Source organism: Elephantulus edwardii, unplaced genomic scaffold, assembly GCF_000299155.1.
Source record: "Elephantulus edwardii isolate Elephantulus edwardi_28Jun2011 unplaced genomic scaffold, EleEdw1.0 scaffold00086, whole genome shotgun sequence".
In the NCBI taxonomy this organism is placed as follows: domain Eukaryota; kingdom Metazoa; phylum Chordata; class Mammalia; order Macroscelidea; family Macroscelididae; genus Elephantulus; species Elephantulus edwardii.
This window is the reverse complement of record NW_006399836.1, coordinates 4,900,412-4,921,359: the sequence shown is the minus strand read 5'-3', so window position 1 is coordinate 4,921,359 and position 20,948 is coordinate 4,900,412. Positions and strand designations below refer to the sequence as shown.

Sequence of the window (20,948 nt, the reverse complement as noted above, 5' to 3'; positions counted from 1 at the left end):
TCCCAAGTGAATTAATGAGTGAACAAATTTTAAAAAATAAGCACACTATCTTGTTCATGCTTTATGTTGTATATTTTTATGAGCTTTGACAAATGCTCCACATTATAGATCCACTGTAAATAAATGCACTGAGATAGACTGAAAAGGAGAAAAAGGAACTACCCTGGAAGAAAGAACAGGTTTCAAAGCAAGGATTGATATAGTCCAGGGTCACCAAATGGCCTTAGGAGAAAAGGGCAATCCAACCCAGAGTCACGGGTCAATGCTATGGTGGACAGTGTTTGGTGGAGTTTCCTGATTAAAACAAGCCTGGAAGCAGGAATAGCATCCACCTCTGAAATGGCTTGCCTCTCGAAACTCTATGAATGTGGAGAAATGATGACAGTTATACAAGTGTTCAGGTCTTTCATTCATAGGGTCGCTATGAGTTGTCTACTACTCGACGGCACTTAACACCACCAGCACCAGGGGGACCACAGCACTGCTGATGGCTGTGTTAACACTTTGGCTATCTCCACTGCCACCAGCAGTGAAGCTGTTAAAAAGGGAGGAAAAATGGTGGGTGGTGTATTATGAAAATGGTGTGGACAAGAATTTACATGAAGAAGCATTTTCAATCTAACACACCTTCCAAAATGTGCATCCTGACCAGCTCCGATCTCTCTGGCCGGGAACGAATCTTCCGCTTCAGATAGTCCTCTGTCTGTGGACAAAGCACAGCAAGCAGCTCTCAGATCCAAGTTCCCAGCATGTAACATGGACAGGGCCACTGAGGCAGCTTTGCTGTGGTAGTTGCTGCCGGCCACCTCTGTACCCTACAGCCTGGCCACTGAGTCCTAAAGCAGGAAGGGCACACCAGCTTCCAACAGGACCATCTGAAGCACCATCCATCTTTCAAAGCCATTGGTCTCTCTGAGCTGGACTGCTACTCTGTGTAAACATCCAGAATTTCCCTATCCTACAGGTACCGTTATGGGTCTCAAAGACTGTTGTTGTTGTTGTTGTGTACTATAGAGTTGGTACCAACCGACAGCTGATCCTCCGGTGGGTTTTCAGAGACAGTTAATCGCACGAGAGGAAACTGCTCATCCTTCTCCTGCAGAACAGCTGGTGACCCCGAACCGTGTGCCTTCGGGATTGAAGCACAGCTACTTGGCTCCCTCAGAGAATATTAGATAGTTTAAAAAACTCTATTTCTAAATCATTCAGTTAGTGTTTGGAATATCTGTGTCTAGCCATTATTCTATGCAAGAGATACTTTTATTTTTGGCAATGTTGTAATCCTACTGAATATGATGATATCTTGGTCTCAAAAATGTCCTAATTCTTGACCTCATGAGTATTTTTCACTTTTTGAAAAGCTACCAGATGGAACACTAATTTTGAAACTAATTTGGCTTTAGTTCCCTCAAGTTGAATGTCCTTGTTTCTGCATTTAAGAGACCCCAGATGAAGGATACCACCCCTTTCCCAGTCACAGAACCACTGCTGATTGGCCCAGGATGATGCTGGGGGGTATCTACACCAGAGTCTGTGCTCGTAAGCTCTGTACCAGCATTGCTCTAATGGGTCAAGATCAGTACAGGAAAGAAGATTTCTGATACAGTTGATGGGCAGGGCTGGGCCACACCCTGGCCTCCCGCCACTGTGGGACCCGGGTGGGCAGGTTTGTATAGTCTGGACGTCTGAGCTTTCCAGGAAGTGTTTTTTTTATTTTTTAAATTTTATTTATTTATTTTTTTGTGTGTGTGTGTACCGTCAAGTCAGATCTGACTGGTACAGGGGGAGATTGCCCCTCCTTCTCCAGCAGAGCATCTGGTGGATTCAAACTGTGCACCTCTGGGACTGCAGTGCAGCTTCCTGCCACTAGGCCACCAGAGCTCCCTACCAGGAGGTGTTTTAAAGCAACTGTGGGTGATGATTATCCCACCCCGGTTTGTAGTGGGTAGCAGTTACTGCCTGTCTGACAAAGACCCATTTTCTAAGCTATCTGAAGCTCTGAATGGTGGCCAAGGCTCCAGAAGAATAAAGAAAGAATAATTTAAGAAAACAGCTGTAGTCTAGAGACTAAAGATTTGACTCTTAGTGTTGCTACTTTTTAGATGAACATGTTAATTCACCTCTTTGATGGCCTAGTGGTAAGAAGCTGTGCTGCAATCCCAAAGGCATGTAGTTCTAATCTACCAGCTGCTCCACAGGAGTAAAGTGGGTAATCTCCTCCTGTGCCATTAACTGCCTCTGAAAACCTGCTGGAGGGTCAGCTATGGGTCAGGGTCAGTTCTGACTTGAGAGTACACAACTACAAAATAAATATAATAGCACCTAATTCATCAGAAATTGATCAAACATGCAATCAAGATGCATTAGTAATAATGGGCGACTGGAATGCAAAAGTTGGGAACAGGGAAGAAGGATCAGTAGCTGGAAAACATGGGCTCAGTGAGAAAAATGAGGCTGGAGATAGAATGACAGGAGTTCTGCACATTCAATGATTTATTCATTGCAAACGCCTTTTATAAGAAACATAAATGCAGGCTATACACATGATCTCACCTGATGGTATGCATAGGAATCAAATAGATTACATTTCTGGAAAGATTCGCTGGAGAAGCTCAATATCAGCAGTGAAAACCAGGCTGGGTGCTGATTGTGGGACCGACCACCAACTACTCATATGCAAATTCAAGCTGAAGGTGAGGAAAATTAAGTCAAGTCCACGGGAACCAAGATTTGACCTTAAGTCTGTCCCACTTGAATGTCAAAACCATCTCAGGAACAGGTTTGAGGCCTTGAGCATCAATGAGCGTAGACCAAATGAGCTTTGGGAGGATATCAAGAAAATCGTCCATGAAGAATGCGAAAGATCATTACAAAGGCTAAAGAAGAAAAGACCAAGAGGGATGTCAGATGAGACTGAGTATTGCATTAGAGCGCTGAGAAGCCAAAGCTAAAGGAAGAAATCAAAGAGCTGAATAGAAAATTTCAAAAGGTAGCTCAGGACAACAAAGCAAGATACTATAATGAAATGTGCAGAGAGCTGGAGTCAGAAAATCAAAAGGGCCGGACTCGCTCAGTGTTTCTTAAGCTGAAGGAGCTGAAAAACAAATTCAAGCCACAGTGGCAATACTTAAAGATAGTTTGGGGAGAATGTTGAATGATCCAGGATGTATAAAAAGATGGAAGGAGTACACGGAGTCACTGTATCAGAAGGAATTGGCTGACACAAAGGAATTTCATGAAATAACATAGGAGCAAGAACCTATGGTGATAAAGGAGGAAGTTCAAGTTGCTCTGAAGGAATTGGCAAAAAACAAGGCTCCAGAAGTTGACTGCATACCAATTGATTTATTTCAACAACAAACAGACGCTGCCCTGGAGGTGCTCACTAAGTTGTGCCAGGAAATCTGGAGGACAGCCAGCTGGCCAACTGACTGGAAGAGATCGATGTTTGTCCCAATTCCAAAGAAAGGTGACCCAACAGAGTGTGGAAATCATCAAACAATATCATTACTATTACATGCAAGCAAGATTCTGCTGAAAATTATACAAAAACGTTTGGAACAATATGTCAACAGAGAACTGCCAGATGTGCAGGCTGGATTTAGAAGAGGTCATAGTACTAGGGATATTATAGCTAATGTAAGATGAATCTTGGCAGAAAGCAGAGAATACCAGGAGAATGTCTATCTGTGCTTCATTGACTATGCAAAAGCTTTTGACTGTGTGGATCACAAAAGCTATGGCTGACTCTGAGAAGACTGGGAATCCCAGAACATTTGATTGTGCTTATGTGAAACCTATACTTGGACCAAGAAGCAGTCATCAGAACAGAGAAGGGAGACACTGGATGGTTCAAAATCAAGAAAGGGGTTCGTCAGGGATGTATTTTGTCTCCATACCTTTTTAATCTGTATGCAGAACAGATCATCCGAGACGCTGGGCTGTACGAGGAGGAACGTGGCATCAAGATTGGCGGAAGAGTCATCAACAACCTGCGTTATGCAGATGACACAACCCTGCTCGCTGAAACTGAGGAGGATCTGAAGCGCTTGCTGCAGAAGGTCAAGGACTGCAGCCTTCAATACGGATTGAAGCTCAGTATCAAGAAACCAAAGATTCTCACCATTGGGCCAATTGGCAGCATCAGTATGGATGGTGAAGAGACTGAGATAGTTAACAGTTTTAGTTTGCTTGGCTCCACAGTCAATACTCTTGGTAACAGCAGCCAGGAAATCAGGAGACGAATTGCACTGGGAAAGTCAGCTGTGAGGGACCTCTCAAGAGTACTGAAGTGCAATGATGTCAGGCTGGAGACTAAGGTGTGCCTGATCCAGGCTATAGTCTTTGCAATTGTGTTCTATGTATCAGGGAGTTGGTTAGTGAATAGGGTTGATAGAAAGAGAATTGATGCCTTTGAGTTGTGGTGCTTGAGAAGAGTTTTGAATATACCATGGACTGCTAGGAGAACAAACAGGTTTGTCCTGGAGAGGGTGAAGCCAGAATGTTCCCTGGAGTCAAGGATTCTGAAGCTTCATTTGACATACTTTGGGCATGTTGCAAGGAGGGACTGGTCCTTGGAGAAGGACATCATGTTTGGCAGAATGCAGGGACAGCGCCGGAGAGGAAGACCCTCGATGAGATGGATCGATTCTGTGAGTGGAGTGGTGGGAATGAATGTGTTTGAGACAGTGAGGTTGGCACAGGATAGAACGGTGTTTAGGGCTCTTGTACATAGGGTTGCTATGAGTTGCAAGCGACTCGATGGCACATAACAACAACAAATTCATAAGAGCAAATGTGAGGCTATAAAAGAAATGGATCTAACTAACATAAAAGGGCTTACTAAAATAGCAGCTGTTTTAATTAGTTACTATTTACTCCCTTCTCCTGGAGAAGTAGTTGAGGAAACGGTGGCAAACCTTAGTCAGGTCAGGACAGCACAGGTGTGGCCATACCACGCTCCCTGCTGCGTTCTCCAGCCCACTCCACACTCACACGGTGTCAGCAGTTACGGCCTTAGCACCTAGTACCCATGACCTCATTTCCCCAACTCTATCTAGGCATTTATCATGATTTTCTAAAAAGTTTTTCAAATAAACAGAACTTCTTCTTAAGAATAAAAAGAGAATCTATGGACTGGGAAAATTTTTTGAGCAATGATGTATCTGGCAAGGGACTAATCTCTAAAATTTATAGAAAATGTTAACACTTCAACAACAAAAGTACACCCATTTTAAAATGTCAAAGGACATAGACAGACACTTCACCAAAGAAGACATTCGAGTGGCCACCAAACAGATGAAAGATGCTCACAATCATTTGCTTTTGTTGTTGCCAGGTGTCACTGAGTCAGCTCCAACCCTTGGTGACCCCTGCGTAAAACAGAAAGAAACACTGCCTAGTCCTGCCCATCTGAAGTCTCTTCACGTACGCCAACAACTGTGGCAGCCACTATACTATGCCAATCCACCTCATTAAAGATCATCTTTCTCTTTCTTAAGACTCTCTATCAAGCATACGGTCGATCTCCGAGGCCTGGAACCCAGTGGATAACATGCCCAAAGTAGGTGAAACAGTCTCACCATCCCAGCTTCTACGGGGACACCAGCTGTACTTCTACAAAGACAGACACCTGTTCTTTCTGCAGTCTGAGATGTAGTCACTCGCTCACTGCATCAAGTCTGTTCCAACTCATAGCAACCCTCCCTCAAGTTTCCAAGGCTGTGAATGACAGCTGGAGAAAACGGCCCACTGTTCTCTCAGGGAGCCATTAGACTAGCACCCTTGAAGATGCACGGTGTTTGGGTTAGCAGCACAACATGCAAAAAACTACACTACCAGAGCTCCCTCCAGAGTATATTATACAGACGCTAATCAAAACAACAATGAGCTATCACCTCACCCCAGCAATAAGAAAAATGATCAAAACCCAGAAAATAAACATGGGCAAGGGTATAAGGAAACTGGGAGTCTCACACACTACTGGTGAGACTGTGAAATGGTACTACTACTGTGGAAAATGGTATGGCTTTGGGGGTTTTCTGGTGAGAAAAATTTGTATTTAGAATTAGCCAGCTTGACTCAGTTTAGATGATCCTAATTTTGTTGGCAACATTCAAAGTGTCACAGTCAGGAGCAAGTCAAACACAGGCCTTCTTCTCTCCATCAGGACGAATCAAGGTGTTGACCTTGGCCACATCATTGTCACAGAGCTTCTTTACAGTTTGTTTGATTTAATGCTTGTTGGCCTTGGTATCCACAATGAACACAACAACAGTTACAGCTTGCTTGGCTTCACAATCAACGCTCTTGGCACAAGCAGACAGCAAATCAAAGGATGAATTACACTGGGAAAACGTGCTGTCAGAGACCTCTCTAAGTATGAGAAGCAATGATGGCAGTCTAGGGACTTAAAGTGCATCTGATCCAGGCCATGGACTTTGAAATTACATGCTACGCATCAGAGAATTGGATACTGACTAAGGATGACAGAAGAAGAATAGATGCCTTTGAGTTCTGGTGCTGGAGAAGAGTTCTGAACATACCATGGATGGCTAAGAAAGAGAACTAACAGGTCTATCTTGGAGCAGGTGGGAAAGAAAATACAGAGAAGGAAACCAAGAAGGCAATACCATTTACAATAGCCAACCACAAATTGAGATACTTGGGAATAAATCTAACTAGAGACACAAAAGACCTTTGTAAAGAAACTACAAAACACTACCATGAGAAAGAATGAGACATAACTAAATGGAAAAAATGTTGCCTGTTCATAGACAGGAAGTTTTAATAGAGTAAAAATGACAATGTTACCAAAAGCAATATACATGTTTAATGCAATCCTAATACAGATAACAAATTCATTATTTGTTAAAGAGATTGAAAAGGCAACTGGCAAGTTAATTTGGAGAGAAAGAAACTCCAAGAAACATGAAAGTGTTGGACATCAAACTGAGTAAAGAAGTCAATAATAAAAAGACAAATAAAAAACCACTATTATAAAAAATCAAGAAGACAAGGCTTTTTTGCATAAAGGGGAAGGAAGATAAAATCACTAAATTGTATTGCTGTTAGGTGACATCAAGTACAACCTGAATAACCCTATGATCAACAGATCTGAACCCTGTCCTACCCTGTGTCAACCTCCCAATCTCTGACACACTTGAGTTATGTGTAGTCATCACCATGTCAATCTATCTCACTGAGGGTCCTCCTCTTTCACGAACCCTCCACTTTGCCAATCATGTTTCTCTATAAGGAACAGTCTCTCCTAGCAACATGCCCAAAGGATATGAGATGAAGCTATGTCATCTTTGCCTCCAAGGAGCATGCTATGCTTGCTCCTTTCCAAGACATATCTGTTCTTTTAGCCGTCCATGTACTCTTTCCAATACCACAGTTCAAAGGCATCAATTCTTCTGTCATGCTTATTCATTGTCTAGCTCTCAGATGACTGAAAAGACCATGGCCTGAATCAGGCTCAGCTTAGTCCTCATACTGACATCACCGCTCCTCAGTAATTTGGAAAGGTCCTTGATAGCAGATTTTCTCAATGCAATAATAATACATCTCCTGATATCCTGACTACTGGTACTAAGTATATTGACTATGGATTCAAGTAAGATGAAGTAATTGATAGTTTCAATCTTTTCTCCTTCTATCATGATAGATGATGGGTGTTTTAATCTGCGGCCCTCAGGCCTGGGTTTAACTGTTTTTGGTCAAACATTCTTCTACGTAGTATAGCACTGGTCTGTCCATTTGCTGTACAGAGGTAACTTGTGGTTGCTGTGATGCTAAACACTGTGACACTAATGTGTCAAATGTGATAATGATTCCCCAGGGTGGATAGTGTTTGGTGGAGTTTCCTCATTAAAATAAGCTTGGAAGCAGGAGTGGCATCCACTTCCGAAATGGCTTGCATCAGGAAACTGTATGAATGTGGAGAAATGATGAAAGTTATACAAGTGTTCAGGTCTTTCATTCATAGGGTCACTATGAGTCGTCTATGATTCAAGGGCACTTAAGAACAACAACAACAACATCATCATCATGTTGCCTATAGGTCTAGTGGTAAGGATTTTTGTCTTGTTGATGCTGAGATATAATTCATATTAAAAGCTGTAATCTTTGATCTGCAGCAAACGCTTCATGTCTTCCTCCCTTTCAGCAAGCAAGGTTATATTATCTGCGTAACCCAGGTTGTTAAGATTTTTCTCAAATTCTGATACCACATTCTTCTTAATAAAGTCCAGTTTCTCCAATTATTTGTAGTGGCATCCATTTCCTAAATAACATGCGTCAAAAAGCTCTATGAATTTTTTTAATGACTGATTTTTTTAAGATTTAAAAAATTTTATTTTATTAATTTTAGTGAACATCTACACAGAGATTTTCAATTTCCATTCATTCATTGTTGTACTTTTCTCCCTGCCCACCCTCCCCACCCCCATTTCACTCCTCTCTTTGAAAAGCAAAATTCCTTCATTGGTATACAATAAACCCCAAATACACTCCACTATGCAACCTTAATTCTGGACTCCTGTGATAATCATAATACCCTATCATATATTACTTTTAAACTATTCTCTCCCTCATCTGTTTCAATGCAGTATTCATAATTTATCCAGTTTTTCTCAGTCTTATCCCAACCCTGATGTCAGTTCCAATTTACAACAGTGGCACTATGCAATATTTCTCTTTTTGTGACTGAGATATTTCACTCAGCATAATGTCTTCCAGGGTCACCCATTTTGAATAATATTGCATGAATTCCTTGGTTTTCAATGCAGCGTAGTATTCCATTGTGCGAATATACCACAGCTTCTCTATCCATTCGTTTGTTGACGGGCACTTGGGTTGTTTCCAACTCCTTGCTAATTGTGAACAAAGCTGCGATAAACACTGGTGTGCATAGCTCTATGAATTTTGATAAATGTTGATAGTTGTAGAGGGCTTCAGGCCTTTTGTTCACAAGGTCGCTATGATTCGTGACCAACTTGAAGGCAGTCAACAATAATAATACAGAATGAATAGGTATGGAGAGAGAATACAATTCAAATGCATACCTTTTCTGACTTAAAACCATGTCCCTTGCTTTGTTCAGACAATAGCCTCTTCATCTAGGTATAGGTTTCACATGAGCACAATTAAGTGTTCTAGGATTCTCATTCTTCTCAATGTTTGCCATAATTTGTTGTGATCCACACAATTTTAGACCTCTGCATAGTCAATAATGTATAAACAGACATTCTTCTGCTATTCTCTGCTTTTAGCCAAGGTTATATGACATCAGCAATGATATGCCTGGTACCACGGCCTCTTTTAAACCCAGCCTGAACTTCTGCCAGTTTTCTGTCAATGTACTGTTCTAGCCATTTTTGGATAATCTTTAGCAATATTTTGCTTGCATGTGGTACAAGGACATTGTTTAATAATGTCTACATTCTGTTAGGTCATCTATCTTGGGAATGGGAACAAATATGGATGTCTTTCAGTAAGTTGGCCAGACAGCTGTTTTCTAGATAGTAGACATATATTAACTTGGCTGAAGAGAACCATAATACACATTAAGTGGGCAGTTAGCACAATATGGTCAAAGCAGAATAAATACGGGGCAGCACACCAGGGTGAAAGGCAGCAGTGATATGCACTACTATATATACAAACAATAATTTCAGTGGATACATGAGTAGATATGTAAGCAGATGCAGGATGTGTGAAATGGCATATGGGAGTAAAGCCATGAGCATAGAAAGGGCGGGCAGAGGATATGGCTACATAGGAACTTGTGTGTGCTGCAAATACAGCAGGACATGGTAAAGCACACAAGAAACAGTTAATATTTTTAGTCATAACCAGACACCTGAAGAAACTCAGTGACTGGTCTTGAGGATTTATGATTATGGTCTCAGGGAACATCTAGATCATCATAGTCCATAAAGACAATGTTTTATATCCTATTTCAGTGATAATTGACTGGGATCTTAAAGGCCTGCAAGTGGTCATTTAGGATGCACACAGTGGACTCTTTCAATCTAAGGCAAAGACGAGGGGAGGAAATCAAAGACACTAGAAGACAATCAGCCCAATGGACTAAGGGCCCACAAGGACCACAACCTCTGCCAAAAGAACGAGTTAGGGCCCTGTCTACCACTACTGACCACTGTCATCAAGATCAAACAGAGGAGTCCCAGGCAGAGGGTTAGTAAGAGGAGAAGGAAATTCAAAACCAGAATACAAGGTCAGATTCCCTAGTCTAACAGTGGCTAATGGAAGCCTGGTGACTTATCACCCGCAGACACTCTCCTGTTCCTGAGCTGAGCTCGCTCCTTTCCACCAAGCAACAAACAGACCTAGAAAGGGAACAAAAACCTCAGTGAGAGGACTGTAACTAATGCCTCAAAAGAAAATGTGTATAAATTGCTGAATGGGAAACTAATTAGCTCTATAAATTACAAAATGTTAAAAAAAAAGTAAGAACATAAGAAAAATCTTGGAGGTATTTTATTTTTTAAAATAAAATGTATTTTGTGATTTAAATAAAAGTTTACAGAAAAGTTGGATTTTCATCAGTTCACTGTTGCACCTTTCTCTCCCTCCCCTTCCCCAGTTTACTTTCTTAAATATTCATTCATTATTGCACAATTTCTTCCCTTCCTCTCTCCTCCCTCTGTCCACTTTCCAATGTACCTCTTATTCTGGACTGTTGTCATACATATAATGTGCAATTACACATTCCTTTTAAACAGTTCTTGCCTTTATCTGTTCCAGTGTAGTTTTCATTATCATTTGACTCTTTTCCTGTTCTTCTCCTAACCTCCAATGTCAGTCCTGCTTTATAACAGTAGTGTTATGTCATATATATCCTTTTGTGACTGATATATTTCACTCAGCATAAGGTCCTCCAGGGTCACCCATGTTGTGTAATGCTTTGAGTTCATTCTTTTTCTGTGCTGCATAGTATTCCATTGTTTGAATATAGCAACGTTTTTCTATCCACCGTTTGTTGATGGGCACTTGGGTTGCTTCCATCTCTTTGTTACTGTGAATAGTGCAGCAACAGACATGATGCATGTACACCTGTTTGGGTGGCAGTCTGGTTTCATTAGGGTATACTCCCAGTAGTGGAATTGCTGGGTCAAATGGTATTTCTATTTCCAACTCTCTGAGAAAGCATCAGACCACCTTCCATAGTGGTTGCACCATTTTATACTCCCATTATCAGTGAATAAGGGTTCCAATCTCTCCACAACTTTGCCAGCATTTGTTGTTTGTTTCTTTGTTCAACTTTGCTATTGTTGCTGAGAGATAAATATTTTAGAAAGTCTAAAATAGCTTTTTTTCATTATGTTCATTGTGAACCTGTACCTAGACCAAGGAGCTATTGTGAGAACTGAGCAAAGGAACTGAGCATAGTGTAAAATTAGGAAAGGTGTATGTCAGGGTTGTATCCTTTCTCCATATCTATTCAATCTGTATGCTTAGCAAATTATTTGAGAAACTGGCTTTATGAAGAAAAACGTGCCATTAGGATTACTGACTCATCAGTAATCTTCATTATGCAAATGATATAATCTTGCTTGCTGAAAGTGAGGAGGTCTTGAAGCACCCGGTGCAGAAGGTTAAACACTGCAGCCTTCACATATAGATTGCACCTCAGTGTAAGGAAACACAAATTCTTCCCATCATGACAGATGGAGAAAAGGTTGAGATTGTCAATGACTATCTTACCACGGTCAATACAGTTGGTACCAGCAGTCAGGACACATATTGCACTGAGAAAGTATGTAGTCAGGGACTTCTCCAAATAACTGAGGAGCAATGATGTCAGTTTGAAGACTAGGTTGTGCCTGATTCAGGCCATGGTCTTTCAGTTTCTTGCTATGCATCTGAGAGCTGGACAATGAACAAGGATGACAGAGGAAGAATTAGTGACTTTGAACTGTGGTGATGGAGAAGAATACTGAATATTTCATGGACTGCCAAACAAATAGGTATGTCTTGGAGAAGGTACAGTCAGCATGCTCCTTGGAGGCAAAGATGACAAAGCTTCATCTCACATCCTTTGGGCATGTTACTAGGAGAGGATAGTCCTTGGAGAGGGACAACCTGCTTGGCAAGGTGGTGAATCAGTGAAAGAGAGGAGGACCCTCAACCAGATGGACTGACTCAGTGATTGCACTAATGGATTCGAGTATGTCAGGAAGTGTGAGGATGGCATAAGATAGGCTAGGGTTCGGAACTACTGTTCATAGGGCTGCTGGGAGTCATACTCAATTCAAGAGCATCTAACAATGACAATCAGTAACAACAAAAGAATTGTGGGTTTTCAGGGAAGCAAGGCTTCTAATATTCCTTCTGGTGTGGTCCCAATTCCTTGTCTTTTACATTAAAGGGAAAGGTGAAGCAGGTGAGAAAGCATACATGTTCCAGTACTTCCCCATCTTCTCCCACAATGGGATTGCTGAATATCCCCTAGAGGTCCCTGGAGGAAGTGAAACCCAGATGGGGAATGGCAGCAAGTGAGGTGCTGCAGCATGAAACTTGGGGTCCAAGCAAAGCCCAGCTTCTGCTTTCCAAAGAGTGTATGTAAACATGGACTTGCTCATGGCAGACAGGTTTCCTACCCCTGGAGGTCAGGACAGGGCACTGAAGCCCTGGACACAATGGGTCACTGCCCAAACGGGTGCTCACCAGCTGGCAGCTACAAATGGTTAGTGGAGTTAAACATGGGAAAGCCTAATGATCTCAAAGAAGATTCAGGAAAGAAGGACTGAATGTGCTGATGGTAAACTCATTCCGGTCCTGTTCCACAGTTACCTTAGCAGATGACTAGGGCAGGATGGAAATTCTATTTAGGATTGTGAGGTAATGGCTAACTCTGAGAATCTGTTTCTGCAGAGAAGCAGAATCAGCAATGCAGTGAACACTGGGAATGTTCTCAGGAGGCCCTCGGAGAAGAGTACTTACCCTGGCCCGCTCCAAGCTCCGTCTCTGCTCATGAAATGCAGCTGGACTTTTCAAAGCTGTAGGGAGAAAAATAAGAGAATTACTTCAAAGGGAAGCATCATATCAGTGCTATAATTTAAAGTGTAACATTTTAAATTCAGGTTAATTTTAGCAGCCTTAATATCAGTTACAGTGAGGGGGAAAGGGCACCTGAGTAAGCATGTCAATGCGAGAACAGCCCACTCAAACAGTTTGTGATTATAATGCGAGCAGTCACTGCTTAAGCTTGGATCCTATAAAGTACACACATGGTCTGGAACTTTACAAACCACTCTGGCCCTATCCCTGTACTGACTCGTGTAAAAATTATCATTAGCCTCCAAGAGTACCCACCTGCTGGCAACAGAGAGCAGCAGAGCTGCAGGCTAGGGAGGTTACCTACTTTCTCAAACCTTACTAAGTTCATCAAGTGACCCAAACCGTCTTATTGCGGCAACTGTGATAAACTTAAATGACCCAAACGGTTCTACTGGGGTAACTGCATAAAAAAGAAAAATATCCACTCAGGTGCCAATTCCTCCCTCCTTCAGGTGATATTAACAGGATGGGTAAAATGAACTTAATTTCATCTGGAGGGACTCAAAGAGCCTCACAGTGACAGTATGGCTAATTCTGGTGGGCATACATGATTGGCTGCTGACAGGAGGGAAGCCATGACCCTAGTCAAGAGTTCAGCTCTGCTATGAGGAAACTACTACTCAGATCTTAGAGCTCAGTCGCAGCAAACAGCCTGGAGGGGAGAGACTCAGGACAAGGTCCTCCACAAATGCCAGACAACAAAAAGGTCTTCCTCCTTTTGTCAGAAACTCAGCTATTAGGAAGAAATTATTATTCAAGAGCCCAAGGAATTGGGGGAGTGGGTGGAGCTAAGTGGGAGTAGAAAGGTCTGACTCACTTAAGTAGGGAACAAGAACAATAAGAGAGAAATTGACAAGACTGTGGTCAGTTTCACTTCTGCCCTCTAACTTAGAACAGCTGTGAAACTGAGTGCAGAGATAATTTCTGCTTGGTTGATGGCTGTGGTTATGCGTGCAGGGCTAGGGAGCTGCTAAAAGTAGCAAGAGAATAGATAGGACCCTATCCTGCCTGCAGCTTTGTGCTTCCTCTCTGCCTGGTAAGACTGGGTCACAGAAATAGCAGTCCTAGAAGAAACGTCTCATTAGTATTTATTTAAATTAAAAAGTGTAAAACATACAACTAAAAAATTTCAGTCTTACAGGTTCTGCTTAAAGCCCATTCCATCTTCTAACAGCAGGGGGAGTTCTACAATTAACACCTAATCTCTAAGACTAAAGCAAGCCCTCGCAGCCACCAGCAGCACGCTCAAGAACCACTCGGCCTACCCAAGCTCTATAGGGGGGCAGTCTGTCCACATGTGTACAAGTGTGCAAACACACGTCCCTATATCTACTTAAATTATGTAAAGCTTGTTCAACTCTAAAATAAATCTCCAAGTCTTGAAATGCAGGAACTTGTACTGGGTGTGTTGGATCAACAAGCCTCTCAGATGGATGAGATAATAGTGTCAAGAATCGTAAGAAATTAAAAAAAAAAAAAAAAGAATCGTAAGAAATTCATGTCCCCACCCACCTACCCAGCTTCCTGTTTGCCTTATTTTTCTTCACAGCACTCATTACTGCCTTACAGTCCTTAAAGCTATGAGAGTTTTTCTTATGTGCTTACTGTCTGATTGCTAACATTAGAATTTAAATTCCATCCCCACAGGAGTTTTGCCTCTTTCACTTCTGGCAGTATTTTAAGTGCCCAGAATGTCTGCTCCAGGACACTAGAATTATCCATTGAACCAATGTATTAATAAATTGTCTCTAAGTACAGGATTTTGAAAGCGTACCCTTCAACTTGAGGACTTTGCTGTAGAGCTCTACACTGCCTTTCATCTGAACAACCAGGATTGTGGCTCTCATCACAAGCGCTCAGGACTCCTGGACAGAGAGCCAAGGGATTTATAGTCTAGTTCTCAATTCCACCAACTGCTACAGTGCAATACTGCTTTTGTGGGTCTCATTTTATTCTGTAGAGAGACTGTCTGCTCATTTCCCAGAGCTCTTGCAATAATCAATAAGTAGATATGAGGACACAGTTGAACAAAACAGGACCCAAAGTTAAGCAAAACTTCTTAGCCTTAACCAAACATCTTAAGAAACTAAGACAGTGGGCATCCAAGCTTAGCCCCATAGACTCAGAGAGCATGTTAGGTCAATTGGCATAATGCAATGCATACAGATAATGAGCTCCATCTAATAGAGCTGCAACCGACAGGGTCTTTAAAAAGCTTGCACGTAGTCTTTTAAAGATACTACTGGCCTCTTCCCATTCAGAGCAAAGAAGAGTAAAGAAAACCAAAGACTTAAGGAAACAATCAGTCCACAGGTTTAATGGACTTATATGCAGCACAGACTCCAATAGCCTGAGACCATCAAGATGGTGCTTGGCTACCACAATGGATCTCTCTAATCAGGATCACAATATAAAGTCTTAGGATAAAGTAGAGGTGGAGGAGGGAAAAAAAGAAAACACAAAATCATGGAACAGTCTAGACTTACTAGCCTAATGAAACTATGATTTTTTGCCATCTTTCAAATCTAGAATTGAACCCACTTCTGGAGATCACTTTTCAGCTAAACAATAAGCAAACCTATAAACTGAACAACAAATAACACCCGTGAAAAACTGGTCAGCAGAACAACCAACCACAGGAAATCCCAAACAAAACACTTTCAGAAGGTGGGAGGAGACAGGAGAGATGAGCATATGGAAATAAAAGAAGTATAAAAGGTTTCATGAGGTTTTTCTCCCCTCCGAGGTTTAATAAATTATTTTATGAATTTGGAGGCAGGAGGAAAAAAGAAGAAATCACGAGAAATTCCCCATCCACAGAAGCTCAATATATTAAGTTGCTCCATGCCCTGCTACAAGGCTCGGGTGTTAACATAAAAAAATCAACCTTTAAGGACTTATTTTCTTTGGTAAAGAAGCATTGTTATTGGTTCCATCCCTTTGGCTGCAATCGAATGCTTAAGTATGTAAACAAGTTATGAGAGCTCTGAGAAGAGCTCACCAGACAGGAGACCCAGTTCCCATACATGTCTGGTCATTGTGCAATTTGATTTTCATTGCTCTATAATCCTCAGAGTCTGAGACTGATTGTGAGCAACATGGCCCCAAACAACAGTATGAGCATAGGGGATATGAGTCGGCTGACGATAATTTATCCTGGCTCCTGGTGCTGTTCCTGAATTCAGGAGGGCTTGCATCTCCTGTGGTACCTCCTCCTATAACTAAAGAAGAGAGGGCTAAAAATCCTGATTTATTAAGAGAGGAGGAAAGTTCTTTTATGTCCTCAGATGAATTAGAAGACTTGCTTCCACCTCCTCTGGAAGTGAAAAAAAAATGCCTTCCACCATGGTTATTCTGTGCTCATGGCACAAATTCAGCGGATTGCTGAAAAGATGAAAGAAAGATCTTTTTTGCACTTGTTTCAGTATGTGGAGAAATATGCTTACTGGTTTAAACCAGTGGGCAGAATCACAGTTAAATGAAAACATTTGGCAAGATGTTATGCAAACTTTACGAAGAGCACATCAAAAACCGAACAGATTCCTATTAATTTTTGCCCAATATGGACTTTGATAAGAATAGTAGTAATGTCTATGCAAGATTGTATTCACGATTCAAAAAATCTGCACAGATAGCTGAATCTCTGCATAAATATGAATTAAGAGACATTACATTAAAGGATTAAAGCTGACGGCAAGAAACAGCTTTTGTCACCTTTAGAAAGAGCCTTAGGAAGACACAATCCTGAATTACAATTTTCTCTTAATTGGCATGTGTTGACCCAAACAGTGTTCTTCCCAGGAAATTATTTACAATTTAAAACATGATTTAGAAAAACAAAAAGAAAGCAAATAAAAAGAAAATGCAACTGAGTTCACAAGGTAGATGTAAAGTCTTTGCTAAGACTCAAAACAGAAGCCTATAAGTATTCTGTGTTTTGTTGACTGTTTTGTTTTTAGTTTAAGTTTGCTGTTGTTGTTTCTTCATTTGTTTGCTTTTTGTCTTAAGTTTAATATAGTAATAGTTTTGAGTTCATATAATTTGATAATTTCAGTAAAATAAGAAAAGTAAAAGATAAGAATAAAGCTAACACAAAACCTCTAATTTAGAAGATGAAGAAAGAAAAAAAAAGTAGTGGAATGAAGATAAATAAACTAGAAGCTACAGCTGAAAAAATTTTAAAGGATAAAACCTCTAAATTTATGTATAAAGATTTAAAATGGACTGCTTGGTGGTCATAAAGCTGGCCAGACTGTTTACCCTTGGTAGTCTGGAATGCCAGAAATAAACACACAACCAGTCTTTCACAGCTGCATAGATAAAGCGACCTAGAAGTTTAGATGCAGAATGGGTAAGTATGACAACATTAAAGAAATCTCAAGCACAAAGACCATTACCAGAAATTAGAAAGGATGAGACACCTACATTAAGGCCAGATAAAGAAATTAACACTAGAAGGAAAAAAAGTATTACAAATAACAGAGAAACTAATTTCTTCTAAACATTTCTTTTTAGCTCTGCTTGCTGTATTGAGTCAGGTAAGAATGGCAGATAATACCAGTTATTGGGCATATATTAGTAATCCTCCATTATTAAAAGTAGTTCATTGGTTTGATACTCTTGTACCTATTTATAATAATGACAGTCAGTAGCTCCCAAGTCCCCATGATAACCAGGGACCTGTTAAATCTAATAAAGAAGGAATGACTACTTCTAATAATACCAGTTATTGGGCATATATTAGTAATCCTCCATTATTAAAAGTAGTTCATTGGTTTGATACTCTTGTACCTATTTATAATAATGACAGTCAGTAGCTCCCAAGTCCCCATGATAACCAGGGACCTGTTAAATCTAATAAAGAAGGAATGACTACTTCTAATTATAGGGTAGGTCACTGATATTTTCCCCATATGCATTGGGCATGAATCCTATTGGTTAAAAATAGAAGGTTGGCATGGATTTATAAAGTTTTGAGGAATGATTCCTCTCACTATTATACTTCCAAGGGTATGGTTTTTATAGAAACACCAGTTAACGTAACTTCAAATTATCCTGATGTTCCTCCCTGTCATTTGCCTTCTTTCTCTTTCATTAGAGAATAGCTACATTATAAACAAAGTCAAGGAAAGCAAATATGACTTTTAATACTTCTTATGAAAGCATCATTGATTGAAACTCTGTTGGTTCTGCTCATCAGCACAGAACTAAAAATTTAAGATGGCAAAGAAGGCAATGAATTTATAAGTATTCATGCTAATAACACTGTATTATGTCACGGAGCAGGAATGGTAGAATGGTATCCATATTTACAGAATTTTATCTACTCAGAATCACTTACGAAAAATTTCCATTTCATTACATCCTGTATGAGCATGGAAAGGTTTTTTAATACAACAGAATTTTAGTCCACCTATTTTCCACTGAAATATCTCTCATTCTGTATCAGCTTGTGTGCAGTTACCATTTAAGTTTTTGAAAAGGCTCATTAATTGGAATGAAATCACACAAATCGTAACTCATGCCATCTATTCTTTGTTTATATGTTTTAATACTACTATAGTTTTAAAATCAGAGCCGATAAAACATTTATGTCTGGAAAGTTAGATCCAGAGTGTAGCTTCCTATAAAAATGCGGCAACAATAGCAAGACTCTCCAGCTATGATGTTCATCCATCACCTCTTATTGATCATTCATTGCAGAGCAAAGGGAATGATTTGACTCAGTATCACTATTATTCTAGGACTTATTGCTATTATGACCACTACTGCTGTTGCTGGTGTTACTCTCCATCAAACATACCACTGACTTTATACAAGATTGGCATACGCATTCAAAAGCCTTATAGACATCCCAAGAGCAAACAGATTCTGAACTGCCTGCCAAAGTCACCAATCTTCAACAGGCAGTAGTCCTGCTAGGCAATCAATTAGTTAGACTTAAAAGACAGATGCAGTTAAAATGTGATTTGGATTCATCTAACTTTTGTGTTACTTGTTTGTCATATAATGAATCTAGTCTTAACGGAGAAATAGTTTGTAAACATTTACTTAATGGGCATAATGTATCTCAAGAAATTCTGGATTTGCAGAAACTTATCAACAGCAGTTACATAAATTGACCTGTTTAAGCTCAGCATGGCAGATAGAATTGAAAAAACAATCCTATTACTCAAATTAGATCATTTATAGGCAGTACTGCTGGAGTTTCTATGCTTTTGATTATTCTGTTAATACTTTTTTTGTGTAGTCATTATCAGAGTTCTAAAAAGAACATAAGATTGCTGTGTTTTCACTGAAGCTTCTAAATACTCAACAAAAGAAAAGGTGGAAATGAGAAGAATCCCTGAAGGGTTAATGGCAATATTGAGGAGTCTGCTGTACAAGGAAATGTCCCAAGATCCCTGAGGCTCTTGCACACGAGGAACCCTTAGGAATATGGGGGCTGCACATGGCTCTGACTTTGTTCCAGGAATTGTTCTGCATCAGCACTGTCTGATATCTAATCCTAAAGGGTTAAGCATGCTGAGAAAAGTTCTAAAGGCTATGGAATGTTCTCAGTACATCCCCTGGAACACACTGAGTCAACAGTCGTATCAGACGTACTTCACCATTGCATTCATGAGTCAAAATATAGTGAGAGAACACAGAATCTATGGTAGTTTAAGATAACTTGCTCTAGCCAAAATATTTTCTGTTTCTCTGTACCTTGAAAAATGTGTATGTGCTCTTCAGCATGTGCCTCTCTCTTTGTGCTATTTTTAGTAAGTGTAGCTTTACAATATAGAGGTTCAGCTCTAAACGGGAGCTGTGAGCCTAACAGAGCTGTAGTCTTTCACCTTTAATTATCTCTCATAAGTGTCTGCCTTCTGAGATCCATGAACCTAAAACACTGGGTGTGATACGAGAAACGACAAGTGGCGCCCAACAGGGGGCACAAAGGTAAGTGAACTTGTGCAACACGAGAGAATGAAATCAGTGTGTACACCCAGAGCAGGTGATCTTTCAGGATAGCAAAGTCATGAGAAATTCCTCACACCCTAAAATTTGTTAGAAGTCCAGGGGAAGAAGTTGCACCTTTTTCTCCCTCCCCTTTCCCAGTTAACTTTCTTTTTCTTAAATATGGGATAGGATGAACATCATCTCTCTGAACTATTTTACAAAAACAAACAAAAACCAAATAAAAAGGAGATGATATTTGTCCTATTCCAGGGCAACCCATGGAAGTAGTGTGTATAAATGGTTGAGAGGAAAATTAATTTACTCTATAAACTTTTATCGAAACCATAATAAAATGTTCATGAGAAAAAGAAAATGCATTATTATTTTTTTTCAGTCACCCAAAGGTTTTATTCTTTAACCAATTATCACAACTTGGTAATTTTATCTGAAGTTTTTTACTGATAAGAACAGTAGAATTGTTAGAGATTGTAAAGAAGATGTGACAAAAGATGTAAAAGATAAAATGGGTTTAGAAAGACGTCTTCCCTTTGCTCTTAAAATTCATCAGACTTTAAACAATAACAAAATCATTCTAAGTATTAGTTTGCCCAACTGTAAAAGAGATAATTCTAAGTTTATGAACAACACAGAGTTGTGATAGAAAAATGCATTATTATATATTAAAAGTTCTGTTGACTGCCACCCAAGCAGATATATGCACACCCATGTTTATTGTGTCTTTGTTTGCAATAGCAAAGAGCAAGAAACAACCCAAGTGCCCATCAACAAACAAATGGACAGAGACGCACTGGTATATTCACACAAAGGAATACTATGCCGCATTGAAAACAAGGAACTCATGAAATATTAAGCAAAATGGATGGCCCTGGAGGACATTGTGCTGAGTGAAATATCTC

The 20,948-nt window shown here is 40.2% G+C and overlaps 1 protein-coding gene across 1 annotated transcript in view; it reads right to left on the bottom strand.

Moving 5' to 3' along the window:
- The window catches only part of MKL1 (megakaryoblastic leukemia (translocation) 1), a gene marked incomplete at its 5' end in the record, with an annotated part of 243,175 nt that overhangs the window by 13,069 nt on the left and 209,158 nt on the right, over positions 1–20,948 (bottom strand). The window contains 2 exons of the mRNA XM_006890098.1: positions 628–703; positions 12,973–13,028. Of these exons, the coding sequence (XP_006890160.1) occupies positions 628–703; positions 12,973–13,028 (132 nt within the window). The remainder of the gene's footprint in view (positions 1–627; positions 704–12,972; positions 13,029–20,948) is intronic.